Source organism: Zonotrichia leucophrys, chromosome 28 (genome assembly GCF_028769735.1).
Source record: "Zonotrichia leucophrys gambelii isolate GWCS_2022_RI chromosome 28, RI_Zleu_2.0, whole genome shotgun sequence".
Taxonomy (NCBI): domain Eukaryota; kingdom Metazoa; phylum Chordata; class Aves; order Passeriformes; family Passerellidae; genus Zonotrichia; species Zonotrichia leucophrys.
The window spans coordinates 4,760,078-4,783,604 of record NC_088197.1 but is presented as its reverse complement, the minus strand read 5'-3'; the positions used below and the strand labels follow the sequence as shown (position 1 = coordinate 4,783,604).

At 51.5% G+C, this 23,527-nt stretch overlaps 1 protein-coding gene and 1 long non-coding RNA gene across 3 annotated transcripts; both read left to right on the top strand.

Annotated features, from left to right (window-relative positions):
* The first annotated feature begins 1,885 nt into the window (after positions 1–1,885).
* On the top strand, positions 1,886–18,424 carry LOC135458895 (uncharacterized). Of its 2 annotated transcripts, XR_010442945.1 has the most exons (6): positions 1,886–2,471; positions 4,182–4,232; positions 6,578–6,652; positions 9,372–9,484; positions 9,744–9,868; positions 17,381–18,424. It is a non-coding gene; the product is annotated as an uncharacterized LOC135458895 (long non-coding RNA). The 2 variants fall into 2 exon arrangements; XR_010442944.1 differs by lacking the exon at positions 17,381–18,424 and having other exon boundaries at positions 1,904–2,471; positions 9,744–9,916.
* Positions 18,425–19,065: 641 nt separating this feature from the next.
* FEM1A (fem-1 homolog A) lies at positions 19,066–23,114 on the top strand. The gene has a single exon (XM_064734348.1). The coding sequence runs from the start codon at positions 19,259–19,261 to the stop codon at positions 21,251–21,253; it is 1,995 nt and encodes a 664-aa protein (XP_064590418.1). The 5' UTR covers positions 19,066–19,258; the 3' UTR covers positions 21,254–23,114.
* The last annotated feature ends 413 nt before the right edge of the window (positions 23,115–23,527 follow it).

Below are 23,527 nucleotides of genomic sequence, written 5' to 3'. Positions count from 1 at the left end.
GAAACAAACCTTGAATGCAAATTAATGAGGCAGAGGAGTCTCCCCAGGTGGAAAAGCCAGGGAGAATGAATGTGCCATGGACACAGAGAGTTCCCAGCTCTCTACTCAAAACAAGCCAAACATTTCAAAAGAATCTTTTGAATGAGTAGATCAGGCTTGAGACAGTTTGGGCTGGACAGGTACAGCTTGTGTTCATCACTTGGATTCCTTTGAAAATCATATTTCTGAAGCCTCAGCTGAATTTGCTGGACAGCATCACCAGTTATAATGCAGGGAAAGGACTTGAGTCCAAACTCCTGCCCAGCAGCCCTAAAAGAAGAGTCTGCAGCTCTCAGGAAAACAGGCAGTGCCTGTGCACGTCTCATCCCTTGTGAACAGCTGTAAAATGGCTTTTCTTTGTGATACAGACACCTGGAGCCCCTCTGCTCTGCAGCCAGGCTGGGAGAATTGGGCTTGTTCCTTTACCCTGGGTTTCCTTTCTAGGATCTTCTAAGGGAATTAGGTATCCAAGGACTTGGACACGGGCTTTTTTCAGCATTTTCCACAAGATGTTGTTTACAGCTTCAGCTCTCATTCTTATCATATTTCCTCCAAATTTCTGCTTTGCCTGGACCAAGTGAGAGCAGTGGCTTCCAGATTTGTCTCCTGAAGGAAAATCTCTTGCAGACACACGTCCAAGGCCAGGCACCAGCAAGGCTGTAACGTCTTCTCTTACCCCAACACCAATCTTACATTCTTTGTGCTGTGACTAATTCATGGCAAGGTCATCAGGTCCTGCCAGGCTCATGCCCTGCTGCAGGGTTTGTCTCCCAGGCTGTGATTTGTGTCACACACAGGTACATTCTGTCCCAAACCAGCTTTTATCTCAGGAAAAACAACGCTGTTGCTGTGGCTGGGCAGGGCCTGGGCTGGCATAAGCCAGGCAAAGGATTTGGCCCGTGATCCATGGTAGTGGGGGAAGACAAACAAACAAACCAAAAAGAGCTGGAAACAGAGCACCTGGCTTTATTGTAATCGCTCTGTAATTTGAATAGCATCCAGTGCCACTTGAAAATGGGCTCCTTCATGTCATCTGCTCTTACTTGCAGGTCTTAAGAGCCCCATTTTACCCACAGGTCTGATTTGTAGCAGAAATTTCCCAAATCAGACATGAATGTGGGTCTCAAGTATTACCCAGACAAGCCTTCAGCTCTGGACCATTTTGATTTCTATCTAATTAATGTTCCCACCAATTATTATTTTTCCTTTGGTATCATGTGGTAACACATCCCATGCACAGGATATACCAGAAGACAAAGCTTTACACAACAGGCTGACCATCTAGGGTAACTTTAGGGCAGTCCTGAAAAATTGGTGTCTGCAACCTGTGTGTTTTCCATCCTAGAGGTGCAACTCAAACCCATCCCTGCTGACACCCCCAGCCAAACCCAGGGACATGAGTGTTTCTGGAGATGAGGGTTAGGAAATAAATTTGTTCTCGGTGCTGAATGCTGTGCTCCTTGGCACACTTGAGGGAGTAGTTCCTGACCTCCTTGCTCTGGAAACAGGAGAGGTCCAAACGGATTCCAGCTACTCAGATGTGGGCTGTCTTTTCAGTTTGGTGTGTCTGGGAAGAACTGGAGGGTTGGGGTTTGTGCCAGCCCCAAAACAGGATGATGAGGGCTGAAGCTTGGCTGGTCGATTGGAGTGGGAAAGCAGCGGGTACGAGCCCCCGGTCTGAGGGACACTGCGGCAGGATGGAGAGGACAGGCTGGTCCCGGGGAATCCGGAGCGAGTGACCCGCACAGAGCAAACCTTCCGTGCTCCCGCTGGAGCCAGGCGGGCTCTCCCTCCCCGCGGGCCATTCCCGCTGTTCTCCGTCCCAGGGAGAGCTCGGAGCGCGCTCCGCCGGCGCTGCCCCGCTCCCGGGGCTCGCAGCTCCCCGGGCGGACCTGTTGCCGTGCGGCCCCGGTGCCGCCGGCCGGTGAGACTCTTACACTGAAGGCGGGCGGGCGGTGCCATGATGTAATGCTGCCGCACTGCCCGGAGCGGCCGCTGCCGTTGGCCGAGGCGCGGAGTCCCCGCCCGGGCACTCCGCCCGCCGCCCCCCCGGCGGGCCATAAAAGCCCCGAGGCTGAGGCAGGGCAGCTTCCCCGGCCCCTCCGCCGCTCAGGTGAGCCGGGCGCAGGTGAGCCCCGCAGGTGCGGAGGCGGCTCGGGGACGCTGCGAGGGTTCCTCGGCCACCTGTGGAGCCGCTCCCGCCTCTACCGGGCGGCTCCGCGGGTGCGGGGAGCGCTCGCTCGGGGGACGGGGCCGCTGTCCCCCGGGGCGGGCGATCCCGAGCGGATCCCCGCGGATCAGCACCACGGACAGCGGCCGGCGGGGCCGCACCGGGACGCGAGCCCCGCACCGGGAGCCGGCCCCGCGGGCAGGACTCTCCCGGGACATCACCGCCCACCGGAGGCACCGAGGATGGATGCTCGCCGGGCCGGGTGAGTCCAGCCCGGAGGGGGCTCTGCGGGAGAGGGGAGGCAGGAGAGCGGCAAAGGGAGCGGCACAGCCCGGTCACCTGCCCGCACGTACCGGACACGGATCCCCGGTCCCGTCCCCATCCAGCCCTGCCCGACACCGACCCAGGGCCCGGAGTCGCTCGGGATGGGAGCCAAGGGGCGGCTGAGGTGGGAAGGGACGGTGGGATGGAGGCGTTTTCCAAACATCCTCAGGTAAGAGACACTCACAGCCTCGGGTAGGGCAGGGAATGGAAACATTTGGGAGCACGGTGTGACTGCGAGAATCCAAACGTAACCTGCACTTCACATCTACTCAGCATCAAAGCTTTATGCTGGAAAACCCAACGCTCTCGTTTTGAAAATGTGTCTGACTGGTAGTTCATGTGTAAAGTTTAAAATTAAAATTCCCTAGTTTGTAGGAGAAACAGGATATTTCACCAAGGTGCTGTTGGGAGATGATGCTTCATGAACAGTTAATTGAAATTATTTTTCCTCCGTGACTGATTCTATCTGGCTACTCAAAATCTGCCTTGCAGTAGTGGCACACTTTGGGTCCATTGACAGATTGTGTTATCTTGAAGTGCTCGATGGCCAAATCAGAGTGGATTTTTCCCCAAAATGCTCCAGAGAAAAGAAATTTAAAATTGAATGTGATCAAATTAAACAAAGTAGCTGGTTTTTATTTTTAATTTTGACAAAATTAAAACAACCAAGTGTTTATCTCTGGCTCACGCTGAAATAAAATATTATTTTCTCTTTAGATTATTAAACCAAGGATCTTATCTAGAAAATAAAAAAGATAAAATGTTCAAGTGTTTGAGCACTTTGGAAATTAAGCATTTCACAGAGCTGAAGTGATTTGCTGCATTTGTTTTATGTCCATTTTTGGAAGCTGGGATATTCCCTGAATGAATCCCTGTTCATTAGAAATTCTCCCCCAGCTCTACTAAATGTGTGTTTAAACACTTTGCTGAACAGAGGCTGGAGGTGATTTAATCCAGGCTCAGCCTGGCCACATCTGTCCTTACACTTGTATTTTTCCTGAGTGATGTTGGCCTCTCAGAGGAAAAGGAAACAAGCTGTTCTCCATTTTAAAACTCCTATTTTTTACTTCAGAATTAAATATTTCTGGGGAAAAAAAAGAAGAAAAACACTTGAAAAGAAAGTTATTTCCTTTCAGGCCTTGATCATCCACACAACCTTTAGACATATTTTATAAACACTGAACAAAGTAAGGGTGGTAATGTTTCCCTGTGGAAATGGAGTGGAGAGATATCTTTGTTATCTCTCTGTAAATCTCCCAACATCTCCCAACAACTGCTGAGGTTCAGTCTGGGCAGTGCCTTCTCTCTGCCAACACCAATATCAGGTTTTTCTCCTTGAAGTGCCCTGTAAAATAAGGGGAAAAAATCCCATATTCTTCACCTCCTGCCCCAAAAAGCCATGCAGAAAAAGCCAGAAAATGATATTGTACCAAATACCTATTCCTGCTTTTATGGCTTTATCTCCACATTCTGGGAAATTACCTAATCAGATTTCATATTTAATATAAAAAATAGTAGGACAGGTGATATCATATCCTCAAAGCCAACTAAATTTTGTATTGTGCAGTCTTCTTTAATCAAAGTTTTATTTCTATTTGTTCAGGGCTTATTTTGTCACTATTTTTTTTTTACTGGCCATTTTCTGTAGATCTCATAGATGGATCCAACCCAGAGGTCTCTGAAGAACAGGGGACTCAGGGTAAGGTCTGAACTTAATTCAATTTAATTCCTGACCCTTTAAGTATTCTTCAAAATGAGTAAACTGGAAATGAATCTGCCAGGAGGGTTCCATGTCACCTACTGGAAGCAAATATTTGAAGTTTTGCTAGAAATAAACACCATCCAGCCATCCAGATTTTTATTGTTTAAAATTCAATGGAAATAAAGCCTGTCAAAGGCAGGATCCTTTTTTCTTGGCCTCTCCCCTCCCAGCACACAGCCAATGTTCCAGGCTCCTGGCTCTGTGTGCCTTGCACAAATATTTGTCTGTGTGTCGCTGCCACTCCACTGCAATCGCGGCATCTGGTAGTGCCTGGGAGACTGGGAGGTGCTTGGGAATCCCAGCAGGAAAAAGAGAGTGGATTTCAGACACGAGATCTGCCACAGCTTTTGAGCCTGGATAAACAGGATGAGGTTGTGGTGCCTTTGGTGGGGATTTGTTCTGCCCCAGGGTTCACCTGCAGCCTCTCTCAAACCAAACCCACCCCACTCCTGCAGGATTCACAGTCCCTGGCCAGAGTGGGATCTCAGGGGACTCTGAGCAAAGGATTTGGTTTTCCTGCTCATACAATCACAGAATGGTTTGGGTTGGAAGGGACCTTAAAGCTCCTTGGGATGTGGAAATTGTGTTCCATGTGTGTTCAGCACTTAAAGATTCTGATTCTGGGACTCTGGCTCAGGAAGGGCAAAGAGAAGCTCTTCCATGGCACACCCAGTCTGTGGCTCTGCAGGACCTGCAGCAAACCCTGGCCTTGGGAAGAGAACTTTGCCTTTTGATTTATTTTCATTTGGAGACTCAGAATTTTTCATAAACCTACAGTAACTCACACAATGTCAGGCTCCACTTCAGGAGAATACAAATGCACAAACTTCAGCACTGAACTCCCTCAGGAATCAAACTAAAGTCAAGCACTTGGCTGCACTGAGGATTAAAGGATGTTTCCATAATGTTATGCAAAGATCTCTTTATCCTGTGTTACTTAAGGCTGTACATTCTTCCCAAGTCATGTTCAGAAGCACAACTCCCTCCCCTGTGATTTTCAAAAGCATTTTACTGTTTTCAGGTGCTCAGCATGACATATTCCAATTAATCCTGATTTTCAGGGACTTCTAAGCACCTGCCTCTTGTAATCGGTCCCTTTCAGAGTGTCTCAAACACAAATATAAGGTGTCCAAAATTGCTAACTTCTTTTGAAAATCCAGAGCCATGATGAACAGTCCACCTACAAGAGTCCAGCCCAGGTGAAAATTGCATGGATTCAAGCCCCCCAAACTCAGAGGCAATAGTCAATACCTGCTCCTGTGGGATGACAATGCACCCTGCCATTAGAGCAAAGTTTCTCTTAGAAAGGAGAAAATTGCACTATTCCCAGTGAGAACAAGTGCAAATCTTTTCAGTTCAGCTCACAAAATTATTAATGTTGTGGTCTGTAATTCTGGCTAATCAAATATTCCATTGCTCTGTGTTGCAAAGTCGATTGTTCATGGAGAAATCAATGCCACAAAGAGATGGAAAACTTATCCTGAGTTCTCTGCTCAGACAAGGAGTCCCCATCTGGGGGAACAAAGCTTCAGCAAAGAGCAGGGCTCTGCAGGCTCACACCTTGCATGGATCAGGAGCAATGGGAATTTCTCAGGAGCAAGGAGAGCAAAGGCCAGTTCAGACAAACCCTTTCCCAAGTGGGAAAGTTTAAAGAGTTTTCAGTTGCTCCAGTGGGTGGTTTAGATCTGCTCAGAGATAATCTGGAGCCTGAAAGCAGAGGGGACAGGAGGACAGTGAGGGGCTGAATCCAGATCCCAGCAGGATCAGGGAGCTCTTGCACAGTGCCTGGCTCTGTGACAGCTGCTGGGGACAGGGACACCCCTGGCACAGGACAGACTGACTCCCACTCTGGCTCAGCTGGGAAAAGGAGCTGCAGCTCTGCTTTGACCAGCTCTCCTCAGCCCTGCCTGACACACAGCAGGAGATGAGACACAAACTAAGAAAAGGCAATGCTTTGACTGATTTTTGCAACCCTCATCAGAAACCTAAAGCTGTTCCTAAATGAGGCACCTCAAATCTCTTGTCCATAAAGACAGACCTAGTGATCCCCATTTCCCGGGTACCAGAAAACCAAATTCAGTGATATCTGTAAAGCTGTGGTGAGTTGAGAGCAAATGGAACCAGAGAACAGAAAAAGGTGATTATCCTGTCAGGTTTGGCCTGGGAGGAAGATTATCCATCTATCTTGCCAGACCTATTTATCGTCTGATTTTCTCCTGGCTTAGCTTTTATCACCTTTCTAATCCTCCCCATCTAATTCAGACAACATTTTATCTCAGCAGTTCTCACCCAGCGCTGACGATGGCGGGCTCAGAGCTCTGGGCAGGTTCTGTGTGACCTCAGGAGGGGCTGCACAGGTGGGTGGAACATTAATTGCCAGCTAATGACTTCACAACTTTCAAATATAAATGAGCTGCTGTATTTTTCTAGGAGAGCAATGTTATATCTCTCTGCTGGTCTGTCAATGAGGGAATGGGTTTGGAAGAACTTTTCCAGAATTTTTAAAGAATGGACTAATTCCATGTAACACACAAATCTAAATGTGTGTGTGTACCTATACCTGTTGTCAGTGTGTATTTAAGTGGATGTGGTGTATGGAATTGCTTTCTGGGATGGGAAGTACTGGGATGCATCATTTGAATCAAGCAGGACTCAAAGATAAATTTGAGGCAGATGATGTTTTTTGAGTATCGCTCATGGTTTGAACCCACTCTGAGAAAACAATGAAATTCCAGGGCTCCCAGTCCCTCACAGGGTTCAAGACCCAAATCCCAGTGAGATGGAGGTTTCTGTGGGTACCACAGCCCTTTGCCTTTCCCTTTTCATCCCAAATCAACGGGCACTTTCCTCACCTTGCTGCTGGTGAATGCATTAGGGGCTAAACTTTATCATGTCTGCAGCAGTTCCTGGAATAGCTGCAAGCTGAGCACTTGCTTAGGGACAGCCAGGAGAGATGATTACCTTGAGGCAGTCTCCATGGAACATGCCAGGGTTCCTACAGGCACAGCCTAATGTGGGACTTAGGATGCTGAACAGACTCCCATTACAGGGCCAGCCATCTCCACGCTTCCACTCGGAGAGAGCTCCTCGTTAACATGCACACCAGTGGCTCCAGAACACAGCAGCCCAGTCGGGGCTCATTAAGGGCAAAATCATTCCAAGGGACATTGTTTCAGAAAGGAAAGAATTTAATTTCTCTCAGGGCTGGGGTTGAGTTGCAGAGAGCCTGGGGATTTTGCTCAGGGTTGTGTTGGAAGCTGTCTCAGAGTGTGGAGCTTGAGGCTGTGCTGGGGTTACCTTGAGAGGGACCCTGGCTCACCTCAGGGGCACATTAAAATAAATCTTTGTTAAAAAGGTGACTTAAAAGCCTGTGTGTCCTCTGGGATGGGAATTGCTCAGGCCCGAGCCACAGGCTCTGCTCTGCTGGCGGAGGCTCTGTCTGTGTGCCTGGCTCTGCTCTGTCCCTGCCCCAACCTGCAAAGCTTTTGAGACCAGGAGGGGCAGTTGTGATGAGGAAATCTCAGTCCACTTTTATCAGCAGGTGTTAAAAACCCCTAAGAATTATCATTAATAGATACAAATGAGTCACTGCACAGCTGAAATGTCCACTTTCTCCTGTTTACCATGGAACAATGCACTGGAACACACAAGACATCCAATGCTTTAGTAATACACTGCAAATAAACATCTAATTATCAGGGCTGAGAGGGGAAGGCCTAAAAAGGAACAAGGATGAAGCCATTTGTCATCTCAGTTTGATTTCCTGTACAGAGTCCTGCATGGAGTGTGCTGGTAGCTCTCCTCTCCCACGTGTGCCACTGCTCCTTGGGAATAACTCTGATGCCTGCTCGTTCAAAGCTCAGCTCTATTTTAAAAATCTACTCTTTCTGAAAGGGCTGTCTTTAAAAAAACCAAAAAATTGTACAGGAAAAAGGACAAAATTGCTTCTCAACAAAGGGGCTTATCAACAGCCTGTCAATAATGTGCCAAAGGCCAGAACCTGCCTTTCAAAGAGGCTCTGAAGCCTCGACTGTACTTTGAGAGCAATTAAGGGATGTAAGCAACATGATTATTATCTCATGGGTGACATTTTCATGGGCTCTTTGGGAAAAACGAGAGATGGGCTTGAGATGGCTGTGATCAATGTTCACCCCAGTCCTGCAGAAATGGCAGGAAAACATGTGGAAGATGGGCCTGGAAATCAAAATGCACAAGGAAAGGAAGGGTGGGAGGAAGGGGTGATGAGGGCAGAAGGATTTTAAATCACAGAAGCTGAAAGAATGAGTTACATGAGAAGGAGAGAACCTGAGAAATGTGAGTGGGAACCTGTGACTTCCTTTGCCCTTCTCAGGCCAGGTCTTCCACCTCTTCACTTATCAGGGCACAGCTCCATCCTGAGCCTGAGGAAAGAGGAACAGAACATTCCCAGGCACTGAGGGATGCCCAGGGCTGATGTGTGTCATGGTCACTCTGCTCTTTTTGCCATTGAGTTTGGGGATGAGCTCAGCCCTGGCTGGATTGGGAGCACAGAGCCCACATGGACTCTGCTCCAGCCCAGCACAGAAGCCAAGCAGAAGCTCAGATGTTGCACACACCCAGCTGTTTTGGAGCTAGGCAAAATGCTTCATGGAAAACACATCTGCAAAAGCCCATTTGGCGGCAAGATTTCCCCAGTTTTGCTGAATTTCTTGTTTAGGAAAACAAACTTAATTGCAGCAGAACAAATTGTTGCTTAATTTGCTATAAAAAAATCTCCTTCCTACATTTCATTTTATGAAAAAAAATTAGAAATGTTAATGTTGAGTGAAAGAAACGATTTTTTAAATGTTTGGAAATCTCCCTTGTCCCAAAAGATGCTGTTATATTCCCAGCTCCTCTCTGCATATATCATCTCAGAGGAGCACATATCCAAATTTCTGTGTGCATCCCCACAAGTGTGCACTCACACCCTGGGCAAACAACTCCAGGCAGTCCTGACAGGCATAATTCTCCAGGAGTGTTTTTTGAAGAGGATCTTAATAATAAAAATAATGTTCTGTTACTAGTTAAACACTGGGAATAATTCCTCCATCACAGGCAGGAATGAACCCCCGTTCCCTGCGAGGAATCCCCAGGGTCCCAGCAGGATGCATTAACAGCACGTCTCTCCAGTGAGCCGTGATGGGAACAGCACGGAGCAAAAAAAAAAGGTAAAGTGCTTAAAAACAACTTGTATTTTTAGAGCCCAGTCTCCCACAGAAATCTTCCGAGATGCTGAGCTCTCCACTTCTGATTTGCAAGGAATAATAGTTTGGAAGCCCAGCTGAGACTCCTGGGCTGTAAATTTTCTGTAATGTTTTTCTCCAGACCCATTTGCTGTCCTGCTAATTAATCCAGGTAATGGCTGGGTTGTTTTTTGGTTTTTTTTTCCCCTTCAGCAGCAGTTTTCCTTTTTGTTAACACGAACAGAGGAGCGGAGAAGCGATCTCTCGAAGGATCCTGGCTGGCAGCAGCATCACCATCTGACTGAAGAGAGAACTCAGCCACACGCATAATCCTGGGGAAAATTCATCTCCACCCTCCCGCAGACCCCGGTGAGAGCCCTTGAAGTGGTAATTAAAGTCTATTGAGTGGCAACTGCACCTGTTTAGAGAGGAGAGTGCGGGTAAGAGGTGCACAAAGGGAGATGAGCAGCGCGCAGAGAGGAGCTGCTGGAGGTGGGGAGGAGGAGAAGTGGAAAGAAGGGGGAAAAAGGTGTTTGTTGAAGTCGATCCAATCAGTTGTGCATTTCCATCCTGCCCTAGATTTGCTCCTGGGGTGGAAATCTGCAGTTCTGTAGGGTCTGTGAGGGCTCACAGCACTCCCAGCTCACTCTGCTCAGCAGCCCCTGGTTCCTCGGGCAGGCCCTGGGATGTGCCAGCTCTCGTCCCTCTGGGTGTAAGAGGGGGATCTAGGTGCAGGCTCCAGGGAAATTCTCATTCTGAGACCCATGGCTTGATGACAGAACTGCTGGCTCCTTCTGTCACATCCCAGTGTGACCTCGGGTGGCAGCAAGCAGGGTCCCAGGCTATCTGGGATGATGAGGCTCTAAAATTTAAGTCAAAGAGCCCTGCAAAAGCTTTTTGTTGTAGGAGTAAATAATCACCCCTACACTCTACACAGAGTGTAGAGATGAGGCTCTAAAACTTAAATCAAAGACCTCTGCAAAAGCTTTTTATTGTAGGAGTAAATAATCACCCCTACACTCTACACAGGCACTACTGATACCCTTGGCTCCCCTTACCCATTCCCAAATCCATTGTTTAGGTGGCACTAGAGCAGTAATGTGGGCTTTGTCCCTTGTCACTGCAATTCCCTGTGTGCCCAGAATGAGCTGGGCTGAACCAGGACTCCAGGAGGGGCCCGAGGTTCATCCTGAGAGCGCCCCGAGGCTGAGCTGAGCAAACGAGTCAGGCAGAAGGATTCCACCGGTGTTGGCAAATTCTTCTCCCTCACTGGGCTCGATGGCAGCCAGTCCCCTGTGAATCCCTGACCTTCACACTCCACAGGCTGCCTGGGATGGCTCACAGAAACCACAGGAGGTTTTCTCCTGTTCCTCATTGTCAGAGCACACAGCAGCTCTGGTGTGAATGTTGTTGCATCTGCTTTGGACAAGCCCTGTCAGCAGCACCTCTGCAGCTTCCCAAAGCTGTGCCAGGATGTGCTTCGGGGTGAGAATGAGGATAGGGAAGAACTTGCACTTCACAGAATCCCAAATGGTTTGGGCTGGAAGGAGCACAAAGCCCACCCAGCTTCCACTATCCCAGGTCACTCCAAGCCCCATCCAGTCCCATTGACTGTTCCAGGTGGGGTTTGACATTAGCTGGCTGTCTGATCCAACCATTGTGCTGCAGTTTGTGGAGACAGACAGACATCCCTGGACAGCAGGAAAACCTGCCAGTCAAGTCCTGTCCCAGGGGGAGAGGAATTGTTGTGCCAGCTGGGCAGGGAGGCTGCATGACAACACTGAAAGCCCAAGTGCTATAGAATCCTCCCTGAAATGCCCTCTGTGCCTCCTAAACTCCAGTCCTGTGCATGAACCAGCTCACTGGGTGGAAGGGCACCATGTGATAACTCGCCTTGTTTCTGCCTTTTGACTCCCAAACACTCCTCTCTCATTTTTCCCTTTTAGCCCTTCTGTCCCTCAGCCCTTTTCTCTCTCCACCTTCCCTCTGATTGCTGAGCAGCTTTTTGACTTTTCCATCAATAAGTCTAAAGAGCATTTGAACCGCTCTGGTCCCCCTTCTCTCCTCCCTCCAGTTCCAAATCAGGCGAGCTCATCGATCAGAGGAGCTCAGGAAATATCTGCTGTTTTGTTGTCAGGCTGATAATAACATTGCAGTTGTGAATGGGCTGCTGCAGGCCTGATCATGGACACCTGCAGGGTTTGTTTAATTGCATTTAATGACAAATCCTATACAGAGGAGCATTGCCAGAGAGATTTATTATCCGCCAAAGAGGCAAAGCACAACAGCTCAAAATATAATTTGCACTGAGCATTTTTCCCCCTGCCTCTCTTTAAAGCACGGTAATAAATGACAAATCGGGTAAAGTGGGAGACACGGGGCTGGGGAGGAGGTGGAGGGCAGAGGACAGAGATTGAAACCAAAGGAAATAACAGCAATAAGGCCACATTGTTCTCTCTGCCCTCCCTGTGGTCTGGTGTGCAGGAAATTCTGTTTGTTTAATTTACAGCCTGGAAGTGCAGCTGGGGATCTCTCTGTGATGAGCCTGCTCGGAGATAGCTGCAGGCCAAGAGTCCCCACTCTTTCCAGACAGGATTTTTCCCGTGGTCTGGAGCTAAGTTTAGCTCCCATCCTTAGAAATAATTCCCAAGGAGCCTCCCAGGGTCAGGGAGAGGGGTGAGGTCCAGCTGCCACCAGGACAAGGAGCCACATCCCTGAAATCTCTGGGACAAGCAGGAGTGGCAGATCTCTCCTGACAAATGCCACACAGAGAAATACAGCCCCACTGAGACAGTCCAGACAAAATCCTCACATGCCTCTGAGCCTGCAATTTATGTTTCCTACTGAACACCTACCTCACTCTGAGCAGGGATGGCTGGGTGTGAAACCAAGAGAGGAGCTCTTGTTCACATCTCTGTCTTGATTTTTACCTGACTGTCTGGCAGTGATTTGTGGTAAATCCCTTTGTGGAGCTGTGTCCCAGAACAAGGACTGAAAAGTGTCCTGGTCACCTGGAATTCCAGTCCAGCTTAGCACTTCCCAAACTGTCTTCTCTCTCAAACTCATTCTTCTTTACAATTCATTCTCTCTTCCCGTTATCTTGGGCTGAAGACTGAATTGTCCTGAGTTTCTATTTCTAAATATTGTCTCACTTCCCAGATGTTTTCACTGGATACTCACTGCTGTTCCACTTGATATTCAGATTAGAATCACAGAATATCCTGAGTTGTAAGGGACTCACAAGGATCATCCAAGTGCAGCTCCCGGTTAAATTTTACCCGGGAGGTTTGGGGTGACAGCAGTTCTGTACAGGAACACATCCCCTGTGTTCAGCAGCTGGCTCAGTCCTTACACAAACAGGGTGTTGGGTGACACCTGGACCCGTTTTTATCTGATTTCCTGGACAATGGCAGTATCACTAATGCTCCCTGTTAAATAAGACCACCTGGACATCTGCTGGTATCAGCCCCAGCTATCACAAACACTCCTGCTACCTAGGCCAGCACAAAGGGCTGTTATCTCGGGGCAGCACAAATCCCCAGGCTGAAACACCCATCTGGAGTTAGAATAAAGTGTCCATAGAAAGCACATATGTTATAAAAAAAGAAAGGGAGGGATGGGACTGCTCCCCATGAGCTCCCACAGGGCACAGCCCCTGCCAGCAGAGCAAACCCAAACCCTCTCCTGTTGCTGCACCCTCTTCGTCCTCCCATGGAAGGAGCAGCCAAGGCTGCAGAGGAATTGTTTTATTTCTTTCCCTTTTTCCCCACTGCTTACAAAAGTACCCAAAACAGCTGGGTGAGGATGGGAAGAGGCTGTTCCCTGCCTGATTTCAGTGGCTGAGGTGAGCACAGCTCTGCTGGACAAGGAATGAAGTCAGATCCTTTCCATGGGTGCGAGCCAGCACTGTCCCTCCACACCTCATCCACGTGAGGGATTCACAGAGAAAACCTGGGCAGTGAAAGAAAAGCTGGACCTGAACCAAAGATTGCTCATCAACAAATCCAGAGAAAGGGAACAGCAAAAGGGGTTTGTTTTCCTGGCTGAAATCAGCCTCTCAGTGGGATTCCAGGAATCTCTGCACTATCATTATCTTTCTCTTTGCAGAGTCCTTTTCTCCAGTGTTCCCCAGCACATATTGCATTTGCTTATTGTAGTCAGACTCAAATTCAGCTGGGAGAGAGTTGTCAGAGCACTCCTGGAGAAGTTTATCCCAGGGTGAGGCAGAGGAGCCCCTGCTGAGCCCTGATGTCCCTGTAGAGTCTCTGGAGCGAGGAAATGGAGCAGAAACTCACGGGAACAGCACAAATTGGAGAGATGATTACAGGCAGGTTTGATGTGGGCTCAGGAGGAACTGCGAAGGGCAGCGCCCGCCCCTGAAGGAGGGACAGGAACAAGGAGTGCAGGATGAGAAGAACTGAGGAAGGATGCTGGGAGAAGACGTCCCTGAGGAGGAATGGCTGCTCTCCTGGCCTGGCTCTGTGTGGAAGACTAGTGATTTTGTTGTTGTGTTTGTAAAGGTGACAACAAATCATAGCCTGCCATACAGCCCAGGCTGCCACGGCCCAGGTGTGCACGTGTTTTGGGGGGCTGGAGCTCCTGTCCTGTGAGCTTATTCTGCTCCTCATGGAGTCCAAATGTCCCCCAATTCCTTATGTGGCCCCGTTTATATCCTGTGGTCATCCCTGGGGTCAGTTGGGTCAGTCCCAGGCACCCCCAGCCCCTCCCCAGCGTGGCTGGACAAGGACAGGAAAGGCTTTGGCTCCGAGTGAGCTCAGCAAGAACAAAAACATCTCTGAGTTATCAGCACAAACCCAAACACAGCCCCAGAGAAGGAAATTCACTCTGCCCCAGCTGAAAGCAGCACAGGAGCCAAGGAACCCCCCAAAACACCAGAGCAGGGTCAGGGCACCCAGACACTGCTGGGCCTTCAGTGCCTGGCAGGGCTTGTTTGGAGAGCTGAGCCCTTTGCTTCCAACAGGGCCCTAAAATATAAAAAGAACAAATTTTCAACACCACTCAGAGCCTCCATTCTCAAAGGTATTTAGGTGTGAAAATGAAACTCTTGAATCCTGCAGAGGCCAGTGGTAAAAGCACTGAAATATCTTTAATAATTTGGGTTGTTCGTGCTGTCGAGCACTTTTCTCTTTTTCCTTTTTATTTCTTTAACTCCCCTGGCTCAGCATTGTCCACATCACTGGCACTGTGGCAGGTGTGATTTAGGAATCACAGAATGGTTTGGGTTGGAAGGACCTTAAAGCTCTCCCAGTGCCACCCTGCCATGGCAGGGACACCTTCCCCTATCCCAGGCTGCTCCAAGCCCCAAAGTCCAACCTGGACATTCCAGGGATGCAGGGGCAGCCAGAAATCTGCTGCCAGAAGAGTTTTAAACCCGTACAAATCGCTGCCATTTGATAGTGCCTGAAAGGAAAGATGCAGGTTTCATAAACCACAAGGACTCTCTCTCCCCTTGTTTTTTACTTCCCCCCTGACAGATTAAATCCACACCAAATGTCGAGGGCAGCAGTGCAGCCGTTAACGCTGCAATGGCCGGGCTGGTGTCTGATGTAAATGAAACTTTGATTTAGTGTTCCCCCAGAAGCCTCCCCAGCGTGTTCATCCTCGGCAGGCTGATCAAAATCCCCCCTCCCAGGTACCTGCAGCCTTGTGCCCCACAGAAGCACAGAAAATAATGTCATCAGAGCCCTGCTGATGGAGGCAGTTACAGGACAAAGGCCCTGCAGCAAGGTGGGGATTGGGTCATCGTTCCTGCTCATGTCAGGGTGCCATTTCTCCCTATTTTTAGAATTGTTCCCTTTGTACAGCAAATTGCTTAACTATAGAGACAATCTGGTGTTCACCGGCTCTGGGAGCGGGGACCCATCTCTCCTGCCTTCAGGAAATCACACAAACTGCTGAAAGCTGGAGATGGATAGAACCTGGGTACACAGGAACCTCAATTTACACTGAAAAACCTGAGGAGCTGCTGCAGCCCTGACTGAGCACAAAGGAAATTTCTGCAGGTTTCTAAATTATCCATTCTGCTTCAGAAGGAACTCAGGGATTCAATAAATCACTATGGACTCTGCTCCTAAATTATTTTGATGCTTTTGGAACTCAGCACAGCTCCAAACTTCTCCACATTTTGAGGGAAGAGATGGATCAGGAATTCTGGAGCCTTTCACACTGAGGATGTCCCAAACCATCCATCCCAGCCCTTTGTTGTTGTACCCCGTGGTTGTCCCAGACACCTCAGCACAGACTGAAGCTCTTGGGCTTCAAAGCAAAGCAAACACGAGCTGTAAATTCTGAGTTTGCAGCCTAAATAAGCCAGGCAGGCAGAGAACAGTTATTATTCCTGTGTTATTGGCAGGGAATTGAGACACAGGAAGATTAAATGACTGGCCCAAGGTCACCAAAGGAGCCTTCTGTAAAGGTGAGGGCTCAGCCTGGATTTCTGAAGTCTCTGCCCAGTACTTCAGCCATCCATTCACTTGCTCTTTAAGTACCCTGTCATTATTTCTGTGAAGGAAATTATGCTCCTCCTGCAGCAGCCAGCACCGTGTAATTCTGCTTGTCTGAAAGGGAATATGAAATGGCAGTTTCACAAAAAATTAACCCTCCTGCCACGCAGCCTGGCAGCCCTGTCACAACGTCTCATTTTTTATCTGCTCTTCCTCCCCTGAGGATTTAACTCCTCTCTTATTCCCAGAACTCTGGCTGGGGCTTTTTCTGTGTTTTCCCAAAAACCCTACAGGGGTGTCCCTGCAGGGAGGGATGTGGGGGCTCAGAGCCCCCATTCCTGCCCCAGCTGTGGGGATTCACCCAATTCCTGAGCTGGGGAGGATCCTGGCAGCTCCTGGGAGGAGCAGCAGCAGCTGGAGCTCAGCAGGGAGCAGCCACAGGGCCTGGCACCCTCAGGGGATGGCACAGATCACAGGGGAGCAGCCACAGTCCCTGGCACCCTCAGAGGATGGCACAGATCACAGGGGAGCAGCCACAGGGCCTGGCACCCTCAGGGGATGGCACAGATCACAGGGGAGCAGCCACAGATCCTGGCACCCTCAGGGGATGGCACAGATCACAGGGGAGCAGCCACACATCCCTGGCACCCTCAGGGGATGGCACAGATCAAGGGGAGCAGCCACAGTCCCTGGCACCCTCAGGGGATGGCAGGGATGGCACAGATCAGAGTGGAGCAGCCACAGTCCCTGGCACGCTCAGGGGATGGCACAGATCAAGGGGAGCAGCCACAGGGCCTGGCACCCTCAGGGCCTGGCACGCTCAGGGGATGGCACAGATCAGAGTGGAGCAGCCACAGTCCCTGGCACCCTCAGGGGATGGCAGGGATGGCACAGATCAGAGTGGAGCAGCCACAGGGCCTGGCACCCTCAGGGGATGGCACAGATCAGAGTGGAGCAGCCACAGGGCCTGGAGGGGCTCCAGGAGAGCTGGAGACAGAACTGGGACAAAGGACAGAGGGACAGCACACAGGGAATGGCTTTCCAGGGACAGAGGGCAGGGCTGGATGGGATTTTGGGAAGGAATTCCTGGCTGGCAGGGTGGGCAGGCCCTGGATCTCTGGCAGTGCCTAAGGCCAGGCTTGGATCTGTGATCTATAAAAGGTTTGGGGTGAGTTCCTGAGGCTCCAGGGATGTGCAGGGAGAGGCTGCTGTGCCACTTCTCCTCCTGCTCTTTATTCCATCATTACTGAGAAATCTCTTATTAATGGCAAACCCATTTCCATCAGCTGCACTTTACCCCACGACGTCTCTGAGCCCACCCAGAGCTGGGTTTGGGACCTAAAAACCTGTGTGGTGTTCTGGTGAATTCCTAATGGATTCTGTGGAGGGGAAATTAATAGGAAGCTTTGGTTAATAGATACTTCAGATAAAAGAGCGAGTGCATCTGGTCACCATGGCAACACGAGAGCCAGCGGGGAGAGGAAATGTCACCGTGTCTGTGCCTTGACCTGCACACAAACAGCCTGGCAGCTGGGGGTGGCACTGCCTGCGCTCACAGGGGACAGGGACGCTCCCAGGCTGGATATTCACAGCCAGGAATGCCCTGACACACCACATGTGTGTCAGATGGAACTCGTGGGGCTTTTTCTGGGTGCAAACGTGATGAACTCGTGCCCAGAGTTGTGTTTCCACAGCCCTGAAGGGAGAGGTTGGACTTGGTGGTCCTGGAGGGCTTTTCCAAGCTGAAGGGTTCCTGGTTCCTCCTGCCCTTGCTCAGCCCAGACACCCTGCAGGTGTTCAAGGCACCTTTGCCCCTTTTCTTCTCAAACACAAAGTCGCTGTGCCACAGAATTCCAGGAAGTTTTGGGACGGGGGGACCTCAAAGCCCACCCAGCCTCACCCCAGCCATGGCAGGGACACCTCCCACTGTCCCAGGGTGCTCCAAGCCCAATGTCCAGCCTGGCCTTGGACATTACAGGGATCCAGGGGCAGCCCCAGCTGCTGTGGGAATCCCATCCCAGCCTGCCAGGGAACAATCCCCGGGCACAGACCTGCAGTGGGAATTGTGCCACGGACACTCTGCTCCAGGAGCAGCTGCTGCTGCTCCCGGGGACTTGCAGAAGCTGCTGGAGTGAAAATTGGGCTCCTGCTGCCTGTTATGCAAAAGCAGTTTCTTAGCAACAAAAGTGATATTCTGTGTGAAGGCAACAGGCATCAGTGGGATAATCCACTGTAATTCCAGACAAGACCTAAAACGGGTGGATGGACTGAATAATAATAATCATGACAGACAGAATAATAATAATGGAAATAATGAGACTAAGCTTATTTCCCTGGGTAGGAAAAACCCAGCTATAAATAAAATACAATGGGAGAAACCCTGTGCCAGTTCTCTGTATAAAGATTAGGGACACCTAAACTCAATTTATGCCCTAAAAATAGACTGTGGTGAGTAAAGCTTTGCTCATATAAGGCGAGCTATTTATTGCTTGAGTGTTTTCCCTCATTCTGGGCAGGTATTGTTGCTCAGGGATGGAGTGAGCTGGACCTAATGCCCGGTGGGGGAAATTGGAGCGAATAAATCTGTGTTCGCTGGTGGGGACCGAGGCTTTGCCACCTCCAAGGCAGGAAACTCGTACTTTAAAATGCACCACCAGACCTGTGCAGGACTGTGGACTGGCCTGCGTGATCCATGCGGCTCCGTTACAGCTCAGGACATTATGGCTTCATAAAACCTGCAATTAAACCACGTCACGTTAATGCTGTGCAGCCGCTGTGTTTTGAAGTGCCATAACATCAAGGGATTTAAGAGAAATAAAACCGCTATGAAAGCAGCACACGCTGGGAGTCACGGACACACCTGGACAGCGCCTGGGCCGCGCGGGGCGCACTGGGAAGTGTAGTCCTGGCTCTGGTACAATCCCGTTAGCGGCGCTACTGCAGCGGGTCGAGAAAACTACACTGCCCAGCATGCCCCGCGAGGAGAGGGTGCACATCCTTCCCACTTCTCCCCCCCCCCGCTCTGCCTTCTGGGAAACAGAGTGCGCACGGTGCGGCGTCGGCTGAACAGCGCCGCTCCCGGGACTACAATTCCCATCATCCACCGGGAGTCCCGCTCCGCCCCGCGCGGCGCCATTTTGTTCCGCGGCGCAGCCTGAGATGGCGGTCGGGCCCGGGCGGTGAAGGTCCCGTCGCACTGAGGGCAGGGGGGTCCCGCCGCCCCCCGCCTGCCCCGCGCCGCGCTGGGGCCGCGTCGCCGCCGCCGGTCCATGGCCTGGAGGCGGCCGCTGGCGCCATGGACCTGCGCACGGCCGTGTACAATGCGGCCCGCGACGGGAAGCTGAAGCTGCTGCAGAAGCTGCTGGGCAGCCGCAGCCGGGAGGAGCTGGAGGCACTGACGGCGGGGCCCGGCGGCGGGGGCGGCCCCGGGGCCGGCAGCACCCCGCTGCTGATCGCGGCCCGGCACGGGCACCTGGAGGTGGTGGAGTACCTGCTGGATCACTGCGGGGCCCGCGTGGAGGAGGGCGGCTCCGTCAGCTTCGACGGTGAGACCATCGAGGGGGCCCCGCCGCTGTGGGCGGCCTCGGCTGCGGGGCACCTGGGCGTGGTGCGGAGCCTGCTGGACCACGGCGCCTCGGTGAACCAGACCACGCTGACCAACTCCACCCCGCTGCGGGCCGCCTGCTTCGATGGGCACCTGGAGATCGTGCGGTACCTGGTGGGCGAACGCGGGGCCGACCTGGAGGTGGCCAACCGGCACGGCCACACGTGCTTGATGATTTCCTGCTACAAAGGGCACCGGGAGATCGCCCGGTACTTGCTGGAGAAAGGGGCCGATGTGAACCGGCGCAGCGTGAAGGGAAACACGGCCTTGCACGACTGCGCCGAGTCGGGCAGCCTGGAGATCCTGCAGCTGCTGCTCCGCTCCAAGGCCCGCATGGAGAAGGACGGCTATGGCATGACCCCACTGCTCGCCGCCAGCGTCACCGGCCACACCAACATCGTGGAGTACCTGATCCAGGGGGGGCTGCAGCAGGACGAGGCCGCGGGGGACTGTGCCTCAGGTGGGAGCCATCAGAGGGGCTGCCCTGAAGAGGGCTGCGAGGGCTGCGGTGCTTCGGCTTCCGGTCAGGACGAGGTCCCGAACGTGTTCTGCACTCGAGAGGCTGCCGTGGAAGCGCTGGAGCTGCTGGGTGCCACGTTTGTGGACAAGAAACGAGACCTGTTGGGAGCCCACAAGTACTGGCGCAGGGCGATGGAGCTGCGCTGCGAGGGCGGCAAGTACCTGCCTAAGCCCGAGCCCCGGCAGCTGGTGCTGGCCTACGACTACTCGCGGGAGGTGAGCTCTCTGGAGGAGCTGGAGGCCCTGATCACCGACCCCGACGAGATGCGCATGCAGGCGCTGCTGATCCGGGAGCGCATCCTGGGCCCGTCCCACCCCGACACCTCCTACTACATCCGCTACCGCGGCGCCGTCTACGCCGACTCGGGCAACTTCGAGCGCTGCATTAACCTGTGGAAGTACGCCCTGGACATGCAGCAAGGCAACCTGGAGCCCCTCAGCCCCATGACTGCCAGCAGTTTCCTTTCCTTTGCCGAGCTTTACTCCTACGTGCTCCAGGACCGTTCCAAAGGCACTTTAGCCACCCACCTGGGCTTCTCCGACCTCATCGGGGTGCTGAGCAAGGGGGTCCGGGAGGTGGAGAGGGCCCTGGTGCACGGCAAGGACCCCGTGGCCGACTCGGCGCAGTTCACCAAGACCTTGGCCATCATCCTGCACCTGGTGTTCCTGCTGGAGAAGGTGGAGTGCACCCCGGAGCAGGAGCACCAGAAGCGCCAGACCATCTACCGCCTGCTCAAGTGCAGCCCTCGCGCCAAGAACGGCTTCACCCTCCTGCACATGGCCGTGGACAAGGACACCACGACGGTGGGGCGGTACCCGGTGGGCAAATTCCCATCCCTGCACGTGGTGAACTTGCTGCTGGAGTGCGGGGCGGACCCGGACAGCCGGGACTATGACAACAACACCCCCCTGCACGTGGCCGCCCGCAACAACTGCCCGCTGATCATGAGCGCCCTGATGGAGGCCGGGGCGCACATGGACGCCACCAACGCCTTCAAGCAGACGGCCTACGAGCTGCTGGACGAGAAGCTGCTCACCAAGAGCACCATGCAGCCCTTCAACTACATCACCCTCCAGTGCCTTGCTGCTCGCGCCCTGGACAAGCACAAGATTCCCTACAAGGGATTCATCCCCGAGGAGCTGGAAGCCTTCATTGAGCTGCACTAGGGCGTGACACGATGGTCCCCAGCCTGTCCCAGCCCGCTGAGGTTGTGCAGCTGGAGGGCTCGGGCTGGCTGTGCCAAAGTGCCCAGGGCTGTCGCTGTGCTGAGCTTTGTCCCCATCTGTCACCACCCAGCTGGCGTGTCGGGGCAGGGGAGGAGGAGGCCCCAGAGGTCATGGCTGTCCCTCGTTGTCACCTTCAGGTACCAGCTCTCTCCAGTGCACTCTGTCCACAGAGGCCACAGCCCCTGCCCTTCCCCATGCCACCATCGTGTCCTGAGGAGGATGGAAATGGAGATTCCCTGGGACCTGCTGCCTCTCCCGTTAGTGCTGGATTAACTCAGTGTTCAGCTTTGGAGCAGCTACACATCCCCCACGTGCTCTGGCCCTTCCCACCCCACACACCCAACAGATAGAAAGTGAGTGAGGAATGAAGTTCCTCCAGTTAATCCCTTCCCCTCCCTCCTGTCAGGTTTGGGACAGCCCATGCCCAGCAGCTGAGGGGCTCCTGCCCAGGGATGGCACAGGGCTGGGTGTGCTGAGGATGGGGTTTGTCTCTCTCTTGGTTGGCCAAGTAGCAAATGGTGTTAAAGGCCTGAGATTTCCATGATTGTGCATAAAGCTGGGATGTTTTTTCTCTCGTAGAGCCAGGCCCTATCTATGCTGCAAGACTTCTCCAATCCTGTAAGATAGAGGAAGGTCAGTTCTGGTTATACAGTTTCATCCATAGATGTTGTAGTTTATGAATGGGGAGGAAAAAAACTAAGAACAAAATCCTGATGTGGTGTTCAGGCCCTTGGCTTGTCCATTGCACACCCATTTGCTCCATTCCCAGTGTGAACGTGCTTTGGCTCCAGCAGGGATTGAGCTGGAAAGGTGAATGTGGATGGTTTGGGAGCCAAAACAGCACATTTTGAGCTGTTTTCAAAGCTGAGCTCTTGTAAGCCCTTTAGGCCAGGAGGTACCTGCAGTGTGGAGGTGCTTGGAGGGGGCTGTGAAAGCAAGTGAGTGTCTGTGCTGGGTTTGCACCAGGGTGGGCTGAAGGAAGAAGCAAGGAATGAAAGTTGAAGGTGCCTCCTTGTCCTTCTGAGGTTTTAGGATTATGTGCTTGGGCTCTGTTATTGCCCCATTCTGAAATCTCATGCAGTGGGTTCTTAGCAGCTGGTTTGGGCTTTTGAGTCTTCTTTTTTTTTTTTTTCCTTTTTTTAATTTTTTTTTTTTTTTTGTAACTTCACTGAGGATGGTGCTACTTCCAAGGTGGAATTTGAAATCTCACCTGGCTGCTGTTTGGGCAAGCTCCTTCCTTTAATGAGGATCTGCACACACCTTGTTTTTAACTCTGTAGTCTCAGGGCAGGTTTGTTGCCTCTATGAGCAGACCCCTCCGTGGTGGAAAACAAAGAGTTTCCAGCAGTTTGTCCTCATGCAGGCAGTGATGGGCAGCCTGTGGCTCCTTGCCTGGCCCTGAGCAGGGTGGGAAGCACAGCTGAGAGGGGGAGCAGCTGCCTGGAGCTCTGGGAAAGGCCCACCTGGGAGGGAGAGCAGACCCCTGGCCCCAGCCTCGCTCTCTGTGCTACTGAAGCTTCTCTACTTGTATTTATCAGCCTCAATAACCACGCTCTCTGCCCCTTCAAGGTATTGTAGATCTGCCAGTACATTTTGCAGTGTTAACTATAACATTTATTTATAAAGCGAGGAGGTTTAACTTGAATTGAGCTGTAAAGTGCAGAGTTAGTTTAGCTGCCTTCTATTTTTTCTTTTTCCTTTTGGCTGAAACCTGAACTAAACTGCAGGAATGGGATTTGTTCCTTTGTGAGCTGATGAGCGCTCTTAACTTTAAATAATAAAACAAAAAATGGCTGCTAGAATGCAAGTGCCTTGGACTTCTTCCTGATAAGCCTCTGTATTCAGGTGTTTTCCCTCATTTTCAGTTTGTTTTCCAGGCATGGGACACTGTAGGTGTGGAATTCTGGGATGTTTGCAATTCAACAGGTGTGATTGGTTCATTTCATGGTTACTCCTGTGAAAAACCAAACTCTGCTGCATTGATAAACTTCCCCTGGAAAAGAGTAACAGTGACACTGAAATTACATCTCTTCTTCCATGTTTTGCTTTATATTTTGATGCAACTCAAACAACGTGAGAGGATCTGTGTTGATTCAGGAATTACCTGCCTTACACATGTGGGACAGTGGGCACAGCAAGCAGAAAGAGAGACTGTCATCAGTTTGGTTTCCAACCCCAAATCCATCAGGGATTGTAAAAACAGGAATTAATGGTA

Excerpts from the sequence above, each read along its gene's own strand:
- FEM1A (XM_064734348.1), top strand. The coding sequence starts at position 19,259 with ATGGACCTGCGCACGGCCGTGTACAATGCGGCCCGCGACGGGAAGCTG.